At 34.8% G+C, this 11,359-nt stretch overlaps 2 protein-coding genes across 2 annotated transcripts; one reads left to right on the forward strand and one right to left on the reverse strand.

The window, feature by feature from the left end:
* Nucleotides 1–5,592: 5,592 nt before the first annotated feature.
* LOC119637068 (N-acetylgalactosaminyltransferase 4-like) lies at nt 5,593–7,770 on the forward strand. The gene is made up of 3 exons (XM_038032888.1): nt 5,593–6,189; nt 6,273–7,044; nt 7,111–7,770. The coding sequence occupies exons 1-3, from the start codon at nt 5,642–5,644 to the stop codon at nt 7,768–7,770; spliced, it is 1,980 nt and encodes a 659-aa protein (XP_037888816.1). The 5' UTR covers nt 5,593–5,641.
* Nucleotides 7,771–8,414: 644 nt separating this feature from the next.
* LOC119637071 (UPF0605 protein GA14893-like) lies at nt 8,415–11,141 on the reverse strand. The gene is made up of 4 exons (XM_038032890.1): nt 11,048–11,141; nt 10,563–10,974; nt 10,325–10,487; nt 8,415–8,722 (listed from the first exon to the last, which is right to left on the reverse strand). The coding sequence occupies exons 1-4, from the start codon at nt 11,086–11,088 to the stop codon at nt 8,415–8,417; spliced, it is 924 nt and encodes a 307-aa protein (XP_037888818.1). The 5' UTR covers nt 11,089–11,141.
* Between the last annotated feature and the right edge of the window lie 218 nt (nt 11,142–11,359).

Genomic DNA, 11,359 nt, shown 5'->3' on the forward strand with positions numbered 1-11,359 from the left:
TCGATTAGGTGAATAAATTTAGCCTTTGAAAAGATAAATTTTAAAACATTGAAAATAATCAGCCTTCAAGACATTTTTTGTTGTACATTCGGAACCCAATCCGTTACCCAGATACAATTTTAATCCGACCTGCACATGAGATTAAGCAAATAATAAACGAAATTAAATCATTTTCCATTCAGTCTATTAAATAGTAGGTACGACTGAATAGCGTCCTCACAATCTCCCTAATAATTTCGTGTTTAAAACTGAAAATGCTTACGGTGTTATTTCCGCTTAAAATTATATTTTGGGAAGTAAATGAATGCAAAAAATGTACACTTTAGCTGTGTCGAATATTAATGAGAGCGACATTACAACAAAGTTAATGTACTAAAAAATATTTCTCTGTGAGTTATCAGAAAAAAGTTTTTTTTTGAAAGACTGTTCTTTGTTTTGTTACAATAAAATGATTCATTATGTGAATGCACGAAATTGCAAAATTTAAGCAAAAACTAAAGCAACAATGTATTTACAAGTATTTATAAGCTTTAAGAAGGCAGTATTTGTGGTCCGCATTGTAGTTACCTGTTAATTAACATAAATGTACATGCGACGTATGAAGTTGTGCTGGGAATTACTGACGATGTAATATGGATGCACATTAATGAAAACTAATGCAAGCTCTTTTGTCCAAATGTAGATGAAGCGAAATAACAGTCCATATGAAACTGATTACTACTCTGTTGGCTTTTAAATATGCTTCTCTTTCCAATTTGCGAATAGTGCTTTTGGAATTGCTTTCATTTGTTAAAAATTATTTCATTCATTTCATCTCTCTCTCAAGTACTTATGCAGAAAAGTCCTTAAATAAAAACCAAATTTTCAGTAACGAAGAATTGGTGAACGTGTGTTGATGTAAATCACTTTTATTGTCTTTTTGTACGAAACAAGCATCGTAGGCAAGTTCTGTACATCGTCAAGTTAAGTTCAAATATAACGATAATCGATCCGAAAGCACATTCATAATTACTAAAGTTCTTATATAATGTACATACATACGTATGCATACGATTCTTTTGCTTACACAATTATCTAATAATGTACTGCTCATCGGATAAGTACATGTGAAGGGCATTGAAATGTGGCCGGCATTCGTTACGTAATGTTGCGATCACTATCCATATTGTAATATATATGTATGCATATATATTGCGTCAACGAAAAATAGATGAATTTAAAATCAAATAAATTTGGTCAAACTAATTCTTACAAGTGACCCTTTAGCGCATGTGATGTCTGAGAGTCCACAGATAATTAAAAGAAAAAGGAAAAAAAAAAGAATGTAAAATTTTTTATTACTATTATTATTATTATTATTATTATTAATTTTCCCAGACTAAAGCCATAAAGCACTAGCATCTAGAGGCTTTTGGCTTTATTAAAAAGTCTACCGCACTTGAGACTTGAACCCACGATCGCTGAGTAGCTGGTCGGGACTCTTGCTTACTCGGCCACTCAAATATGGTTTGAAAACGAACCTAAACTTTGAAAATATTCAATATATGTCATATCAATTTTGCCCGGACAACAATGTTTTACAGATTTGTGAAAACATTTGTGGTCTTTATGATGGAAATGCAACACCAAAACGATTTCCTTATCTCCAGATATTTGTGTGCAACACGTGAATTTACGATTGAAATTTAAATTAACCGACTTTTTACTTGCGAATCGCTGCCGAAATTAAAATCAATGGAATTTTGAATAAAATTAATAAGGGGCAAGGTGAAAAGTGCCTCACATGTGACAATAATGCATCGGAAAATCGTTGTCCAAGATAGATGAAGCTCTCCAAAGTGCTAACTTAATATCAGAAACATCAGAAAATGCTTTGAAAAGGAATGGGGAAAAACAAAGAGATAAGGAATGGATGTGTGCCCAATCGTTAAGTGTTGTGCCAAATTGCACGACACCTTATTCACTCTGACTACCGTTCGCTTCACTTTAAGTGTGCAAAGCTGACTTTGTAAGAAATTTAAGGAAAATGATTTGCCTCAGTTTTTCCCATAAAAATCTCGAAAGTTTTATATATTGATGACATAATAAAATTACGAATGGAAAGAGTTTTCCTTACGTGATGGGAAAAATGTGTAACTAGCTGCGGAGCATAATATGGATAAGGCATTTATTAGCACTCTTCTGAATATTTCTTTCGAGCAAACAATCGTCATTTCTTCCTTGTCCATTCTAATACTTCAATCTTTAATTTAATTAATTATTATTATTTGTTTTGCGAACAGTGAATCCGAGCGAATAAACTCAATAAAAATTCGATAGCATTCCGGTCGAGTCCTCTAACCGATTTCTCCATAGAATTCGGTAAAACACGAACCGTTGCCGATTCCTCTTTACATCACTTATGGATACGTTGCCAAGATATCAAACATCAATGCGCATTGAAATTTTCCAAATTTATTATATGATATGACATAATGATACTTCAAATTATTCAACTTACTCCTTAGAAAAAATTATACTGCGTATATATTTTATATATATATTTATATAATTTATTATATATATCATACAATACTACATTTGTCTATCTATACACAAATAACTCCACACATTTTCTATTGTATGCCATTCCTTATATGGCTGTTGTCCGGAAAAGTGATCGGTTCTTAACTTTCATATTCACTCATTCACGTACATCAAAGCCGCCTTCATAACTCATTGTTGAATACGAAAGCAAGCATATTGTATGTGTGTACGCTTTTCTATTAATGTAATACTTGTGCCTATGCGCACATATGTGTCTAATAATAGGAAAACTAGCGTTCACGTTCATAACGTAAATAATAAGAGAAAAAGGAGCAGAAAAAAAAGTCTTCGTATTTTATACTCGTTCTTCATAATCTCTTATTAATAATTTTTGTTGCAACCAGTGAAAGTAACGAGTGCAGACCTTGCTGACCAATAACTATTCCATTACCATTAACTTTCAAATGTATTATTATCGCAATAGCGTGCGAAACACGATTACCTTCCCATTGGTCCCAGTAAAGAGAATAATCATGAAGACTTTTTAAGAAAATTATTTTTGGTCGGCTACGTGTGTTTTAATCTTTATATGGCAATAAAATTTTTCAATTTGTTTGTATGGATGTTTATTTTTATGTACAAATAAAATTTAGTTTAATCTCATCTCACTCGTGAGCAAGGGCATGCAATTATGGACGTATCATCCACATAGACAACGACAGTGACACGTTAACACGAATCCCAGTAACACAAATAGATGGATAGAGCCAGAGACTGAATCGCTTTGCCAGGAAACTGATATTTTGTGTGTTTGGCATGGCCAAAAGTGTGTAGTCTGTTATTAGCTACCAACTACCGTTGCTACCAATGACAAATGATCGATCTGAACTATTCGTCAAAAAAACCCTAGCGAAATATCACAAACAGCAATATGAGATCATTCTATTACCTGATGGCCGTCCATTCATCCGTACAGAAAAAAATCGGTTCATAATATATTCGAAGCACTCAACTGGAAACTGGTAGCCAATGTGGCTCACTCACCAAAGTCAAGCCTTTCGGGTTATCACTTCTTTACATCGATGGGACACGCAGCTGCTGAACAACAACTTACTTCTTGGGAACATGGACGAAAATGGCTCGATAAGTGGTTTGCCTTAAAAGAGCACCAAATTTGTTGGCATGGAAAGGTAGGAAAAACACGGACAATACTTTTGAGTAAAATACTTTTTATATGTTTTGATACAGTTGACACGATATATTAACAAGATGAACTTTTAAATAGTGAAATTTTTGCATCTTTTCGATCTTGTTCCATTTATTTCCTAACTCTAAAGAAATCTATAAAATGCCGGAATATTAAATGCACTCTATCTGAGTAAGATGTCTCTACCTGTCATAGCTTGTGATACAATCGGGTCTAAGTTTGAATAGATGTATGTAACACTTAGAAGGAGTTAAGACAGACCCATCCTTATTATTATGTCGACCGCTTTAATATCACTTTCTAAATCGATTTACAGTAAACCTTTACATCAAAATAAGTTAAAATTTTGGCGTATCGTCACAAACGTAAATAAAGAATTAGACTAAGTAATGTGACATAGATATATGTAGTAGTCGCCCTTGTCGGACTATTATGCTTTTCCTTCTTTTTGGTGAATTTCGAAAGTCTTAAGCATAGAAGATAGATTCGCAGGCAAGCAAATAGATAGAAGAAAAATGAAGCCATGCGGGTAACGGACAAAAGGTTGGTACTAGTATCAAAAATAGAGATTGTTTCGGACTCACTTCCAATATGAGATAACTTGGAGTGCAATTAGATGCAACGGAGCATTGGCAACTGCAACCGCCCTGCTCTAAATTATGTCAAACAAGAACGGAACAAAACAAGCGAGGCGAAAACTTATATGTAATAATGTACGTCGCACCAATTTAGACAGAAAAAGTACTGCAAAGTAAATCTTCTGCGAAAGGTAGAAACAGTTCAAAGGCTATGCACGTTGAAAACGATATCAGCCTACCGCACAGTATCAACGTCAGCGGCAGCAGTCCTGGCAAGAATGTTATCCAACGAGCTGCTGCTTAACGAGCAGCGGCAAAAGAGGCGAAAATAGTTGAAAAAAATAATAATGATATCCGTGGAACCAGAACAGTTACCCGACAAAGTACTTTAAGCAAATGACAATAACAGCAAAATAAAGATGGACTTACACCCTCATCCCAAATCGGCATAAAGCTATACGAAGGCGATAACCCAGCTCCTAATCCTATGCGAGGACAGAGGGCGCAGGATGATATAGTTAGGATCAACAATCCATAAGGGTGTACCTCGAAGTGATGCGAAAGCGGTTTCGGGATTGTTTTATCCCAAGTGCCGAACGGCCCCTAGTTAAAAGTGCGCCGCCACCGCAACTATAAAACAAAAATAAGATGGGAAACAATTCGTATAATAGGATAGGATAGAAATTCATTTGCGCGCAACGAATTCATATCGAAATTAGACCGTACTATCTACTAGCAATTATGCTGAAAGAACACTTAAAGATGAAGGAAGTGGGCTAGTTTTTTGAAAGACATACCCCTGAATGAGGCCAACCTTCGTTCGACATCTGAGATAATGCGAAAATGGTTCGCAGATGGTTTCACCCGAAATGTCGTAGGATCCCTAGCTGGCAGTACGCTGTCGCTACGTTCATTAGAAAAAAGACACAGACAGATTCATGGACACATACAATGTAAAAAAATGTACCGTCCCGTCAAGTATAGTTTAGTGAGACGCCGAAAAACATTTTGCCTTATAAAGCAGGCAATTAGCTATTGTTTGTTCTGTTTGCACATAGGTATGCCGTCAATTGATTGTTTATAGATAATATGATAATTAAAAATTATTTGAAGGCTTTTTAAGAGAACTGTATGCATCGTGTAGTGTTATATTTACAAAATTTCAATTTGGCCTTATGAACCCCTCTTATAGATAATGGTTACAACGGAAAGCTTTTAAACTAATTACTTTAAGCTTGAGTTATGTATGATACGACATTAAACTTTCCCTTCAGTGCATTCAGTTTCACTGGTCGGCGGAGTACGTTGGTATCACAATTTCGTCAGTAAAATGGTAAAAAGCACGAGAAAACGAAAAAAGTCGCGAAGTCCTTTATTGTGCACCTTAGCTGTGCTTTTTGCATCAGTTGTTATCGCATTTTTTATGGACACAAAAACATATAATGTAACAAAGCCGACTGTAACGATTGTGGCGAACAATGTCGATAACAACGGAGATCCCATAACGGAACCTTTTAAAGGCGCTGAACAAAAGGAAAGATTTGCCCACCTGGTGCCCCCAAAAAAACAAGCGAGACGTTTTCCAAAACCGTATACATCAACTAAAAACAAATCCAATGAATTGAATAAAATTTACATTGATAAAAATTTTTTTAATTTGCCCCTAGTCACGGGTGCCTTAAAGGATTGGCATAATTACGTGGCTATAGAATTAGATAAAAAACGAGAAGGCTTAGGAGAACAGGGTGCTCCAGCTTCCCTTAACAACGAAACTCTCGCCGATCTACAAAAACAATTATACATGGAAAACGGCTTCAATGCTCTGCTTTCAGACTTTATATCAGTTAACCGTTCTCTGCCTGATACCAGACCTGATGGGTAAATGAACAAATTAATATGATAAAAACGAAAAAAGCAAAAAAAAGAAAAGAAATATAAATACAGTAAATCGTATATCGTAGGTGCCAATTAAAACATTACCTCGCCCAGTTGCCCACTGTAGCCGTTGTCATACCATTCTACAATGAATATCCCAGCGTTTTGTATCGCACATTACACAGTATAGTTAATCGCACGCCAGCGGAACTTTTACATCAAATAATCATTGTTGACGATTTTAGTGACCGTGAATATCTTCAGCATGACTTGGAACAGTATTTATTGCGTCATTTCAAAGATGTAGTTCATCTTATCAGATTAAAGCGTAGAACGGGATTAATTGGAGCTCGCTTAGCCGGAGCTAAACAAGCCATGGGAGATGTTATAGTTTTTTTCGATTCTCACATAGAATGCACCAACAATTGGTTGGCTCCGTTATTAGAGCCAATCGCTTTAGATCATAAGATAGTCACTTGTCCCATTATTGACGTAATAGAACATGAAACATTTCGATATAGATCATCTTATAACGCGGGTGCTAGAGGTGTATTTGATTGGACAATGGCATATAAAGCTTTACCTCAACTGCCTGAGTTTAAAGAAGATTCTAGTAGACCTTATCCTAATCCCGTTATGATGGGAGGACTGTTTGCTATTAATCGTGAGTTTTTCTGGGAATTAGGAGGTTATGATGAAGAGCTCGATATCTGGGGAGCTGAGCAATACGAACTTAGCTTTAAAATCTGGATGTGCGGAGGCAAATTATATGATGTACCCTGTTCAAAGGTAGCACACATATTCCGCGGCCCTATGACAGAAAGAAAAAGCCCAAGAGACTACAATTTTGTGGCCAGAGTACGTCAAATATATTAACTTTTACTTATTAATAATATTCAATATTTATTTTCATCGTGCTTAAAGAATCACAAACGTGTCGCAGAAATATGGATGGACGATTTTAAACATTTCTTTTATCAACGAAATCCCAATGTTTATAACAATTTAGATCCAGGCGATTTATCAAAACAGAAAGCTTTACGCGAACGACTGCAGTGCAAATCATTTCAATGGTATTTAGATAAAATAATTCCAGATTTATTAAGAACGTATCCTACGCAGGAACCAGAACCTTATGCGTCTGGTACCTTACAGAGCTTAGCGTATCCGCAATACTGTTTAGATAATTTGAACGGTAAAAGTAATTCGCTTGTAGGGGTTTATCCATGCGCCGAAAATAAAACTCATCCACAACGCAATCAATATTGGGTCTTAAGCTCGCATCGTGATGTTCGCTTACTTAATGGCGATCTCTGTCTCGATGTTCAGGACACAAAACCGAATTCAAAAGTTTGGCTATGGAATTGCCACCAACAAGGTGGCAACCAATTTTGGTTTTACGACCACAAATATAAGTGGCTAATACATGGTCGCAGTGGCATCAATTGTCTAGAGATTGTGAATCAAAATGGAAATTTCACAGTTGTGGTTAATGCTTGTGATAACTCTAATCCCAACTTGAAATGGATTTTTGGGGCGGCCAATGAAACTTTATTAGATGGATTTTATGATGATTTAGAATAAGAAAAATAACTTTCTAATAATGAAAACTTTTTAATAATAATAATGAAGAGAAGACAATATCACTTTCAGTTATATTTTTCCTTTTGTAAAAGTCTGCTATGTTACAGCGACTTTATTAGAATAATGACAATGCGACAAATGAACTTGTGGGGCAATTATGAAGAGTGTCATCAAAAACGTTTGTGTCGTTAACGAGCTATACGTAGCGAATACTTTCCGCATTTGTTTGTATTCAAACTTGAGTTTCATCTTCTCGTAAACATCTCTTGAAAAAAAATGCATCCATTTATTAGACCTGAGCGTAGTTCTTATTGCACAAAACTGCCTTCGGAGAAGTCCACTATAATACTTTTCGGTCTTGCAAGTTAACACAACTATATTCATTAATTTGTAAAATCCCACTTCTATCTCTTAATGATTGCAACTGTCCAAATCCTAAAAATCCGAATTATTCGGCAAATAACTAAAAAAATTGAATCCATAACCACCACCCAGCGATTACTATTATAACACTATTACGGAATTTTTATTAAGACAAAATAGATCTAAAAGCGCAATTACAAGCACAAAATTTAGACACCGATTACAACATATAAAATGTCAAGAGTAAATATTTCCGCACTCCACTCCCACATATCACAGAATTAATCTTTATGCAAAGCAATCCAACGTTTGGCATCTATTGTAGCATTACCGTACGTGCGGCCAAAGGTGAATGCCTCACCTGGCACATGACCTGCATAGTTTGGTATCATGCCAACGGTTGGATGATAGATAACGAATTGACTGGTATTGGGACATGAAGAAGCCACACCAGCCGACTGTAACGGGCACCATTCATCACTCCTGCGATGACGATAATTATTGATAAATTCTGATAAAGCCCCATGGCTCAGTTGTTTACTACTCTGACCGAATCGTGTCATTGCCATAGGAATATGTCCACTGTAACCTGCAGAAATAAAAGGGGAGCATAGTAAATCAAATGCATAAAAACCAAACTAAAATAGATATATACGCGATTTACTTTTAAATACAAACAATTCACTGCAAACGAAAATTAATAAGAAAAAAAAAAACAAACAAACACAATACAAAAAAAAAAGAAAAATTATGAAAATAGAAAATAAATTTCGGCCAACTTTGTTACTACTCAAGTCAATATGACAGTCACAAAGTAGTTTTAAGTTGACAGTGTTTCGAGAAATGAGCAAGGAAGGAAAACTTGCAAAATCCACCTTGTTGCGTACAATCTTAGCCCTCAAGTGTTAAATTATAAAAACAGCTAATGCATTACATGGAACCTTTCAATCATAAAACTTAAAAAAAAATCGGTTTATATCTATAGTTGTATGAATTATTAGCATTTAATTAAGATGATATTACGATATACACGCATATCTCTGCTCAGCAAGAATAGTCGAGCAGATTTCGCCGCCTTCATATACCGCTTTCAAAAATCCCAGCAAACTCTTTGCTTAAATTTCCCTATCAAAAAAAATTTTGTTCTTAAATTCTCAATTTCAAAATCCGAAAATCAGCTCACCGTTAAGAATATGTACCGAATCTTTAAAAGCCCTCTCTTTCATGTTAAAATTAAAAAAAAAAAAAAGACAGAGGAAAAAAATTTGGACATAGTAAAAAAATTTTACAACACAACGTAGGGTGGGCGTGGTTGATTTTTTTTTTCGCTTTCGTCAAATTTTCAATGCCTTCCACTTCCCATGTTGTTGATCAATTTTAAGCCGATATCTTGTTTTTCAGTGATCAGAGAGACGGACATGCATAAATCGATTGAGAATTTGAAACTAATCAAGCAAACACATATACTTTTGGGGGCCTTCTTGTGAGTGTTGCAAACGTTTTGATAAAGGGAACGTAACCCCTCCTCCTACGGAATGATGATATATGATATAAAACATACCGTTTAAGTTAAGATTTAACAGTTAATCTAAGGCGTATTTAGATTGAATTCTAATTTTTCGTACTTTAGCCGTCTATTGGGCAAATTTTTCTAACAAGGCATATAATTTCCAATTCGTCCCTTATGTATGTGTCGTTGGGATAACAATTTTAACTTTACTTTTAAAAAGTCGATGTATTTACGTCGGCTCAACATTAAATATTGCCAAACGTTACTTCTGATGTTTTAAATTGAATTTTTTGCACTGGAAGTGGTTTACCTTTGCACACTTAGAAAGCTTTCAGATATTTTTTTAAATTTTTAAAAATTTCATACTTTAGTTTCAACTCTTAAACTAACACAAATTCAATCGGAATTGATTTTAACCTTACTTCTGAGTGTTTCTGTCTTGTTAAAACGAACTAAATGTAATCTACTGGATAGTATCTCTCGTGGAAAATCATTTTCACTTCGAAATTGAAAAGCGTTTTAAGTAATTTTTTAAGAGTTAGATTGTAGAGAACTTTGGCTTATGGCTTTCTTCGCTAATCTATTGTGAAATCGATTTTTCAAACAAAATCTTTTAAAAAAAATTTGCCAGAAACTTTTAATGCTTCAATTAAGATCGATATCTATCTACATCGCTCTTACCATTAACTATAAATTTCTCTTCGTCATCCACTTCCATGAAGTGAGGAACTGTAAATTTAGAATAAGGAATTTTCTCCTTTTTAATAAAACAAGTTTCAGCTTTAACGCCTTGTGCCCGAGGTCTTACAGGTATCAATGGGCCACGATAGGCAGTCATCGGCATCTAAAAAAAAAAAAAAAAAAAAAAAAAATTAAGAGATTTTAGGTCTAAAGGGTTAAAATTGCTTGTCATATTTACCATTCTTTCATTCAGTTTCGGATCAAATATACCTTCACCACCTTCTAACAGACTTCTGTGTCTTAAGTGCCTTTGTTGGCAGCGTAATAATTCAAGTAAGGCTTCGTGCTCCGCTACACCGGCTGTCGCCGCCGCCATGTACCTCTTACCAAGTTTACTATTCATTTTTGGTACGTACCCATCATAACCAGGAATCAAAGGATGCTTATAGACGGCATCAACAAATTTTTCATGATCTTCTAAAGTTTTTATTTCCTTTTGCGTAGGATAGTCGACCAGCAATGGTTGCGTAGGAGTCGTTACTATCAATTCGGGCGCATGCTTTGCACAGGGATCTATAAGCAGCTTGTGCGTTAACTTGCCATAAGTCTTGCCTTCGCGGAAACGGAATTGCGGACAATGTCCGGTATACCTATAGCGAGTTAAGAATTTAAGCAACTGTGAGCAAAAATTTTAAAGAACTCGAAAAGCCTTTCGTTACAAACCCCGGTATGAAATGCGGCTCGGGAGTTATAACTATATCCATGGTTAACTTATAATTTTAAAAAGTTGAACTTTTACTAAAATTTTTGGTTTTTTTTTTTTTTTATTTCAATAAGGAACGAAAAATTTAAAGAAGATTAAACAAATTCTTCAAACTTAAGAAATTTGAAAATTTTTCATTTATAAGAAATATTTCAAATATTTCAAGAGTTAAACGACGTTTTCTTTAATTAAATTTTAAAACAAAAAATTAACATTTTTATATACACCACTTGTGTTGAATTTATTGTCACATTATATGTGAAACTTGGAAA

Source organism: Glossina fuscipes, unplaced genomic scaffold (genome assembly GCF_014805625.2).
Source record: "Glossina fuscipes isolate IAEA_lab_2018 unplaced genomic scaffold, Yale_Gfus_2 43, whole genome shotgun sequence".
NCBI lineage: Eukaryota > Metazoa > Arthropoda > Insecta > Diptera > Glossinidae > Glossina > Glossina fuscipes.

What these genes read in the sequence shown, in the direction of transcription:
- LOC119637068 (XM_038032888.1), top strand. Translation starts at nt 5,642, where the DNA reads ATGGTAAAAAGCACGAGAAAACGAAAAAAGTCGCGAAGTCCTTTATTG. An exon ending in CCTGATACCAGACCTGATGG is followed by an intron (nt 6,190 to 6,272) that starts GTAAATGAACAA and finishes CGTATATCGTAG; the next exon opens with GTGCCAATTAAAACATTACC. An exon ending in ACTACAATTTTGTGGCCAGA is followed by an intron (nt 7,045 to 7,110) that starts GTACGTCAAATA and finishes TCGTGCTTAAAG; the next exon opens with AATCACAAACGTGTCGCAGA.
- LOC119637071 (XM_038032890.1), bottom strand. Translation starts at nt 11,088, where the DNA reads ATGGATATAGTTATAACTCCCGAGCCGCATTTCATACCGGG. An exon ending in CGAAACTGAATGAAAGAATG is followed by an intron (nt 10,488 to 10,562) that starts GTAAATATGACA and finishes TTTTTTTTTTAG; the next exon opens with ATGCCGATGACTGCCTATCG. An exon ending in AGAGAAATTTATAGTTAATG is followed by an intron (nt 8,723 to 10,324) that starts GTAAGAGCGATG and finishes TTATTTCTGCAG; the next exon opens with GTTACAGTGGACATATTCCT.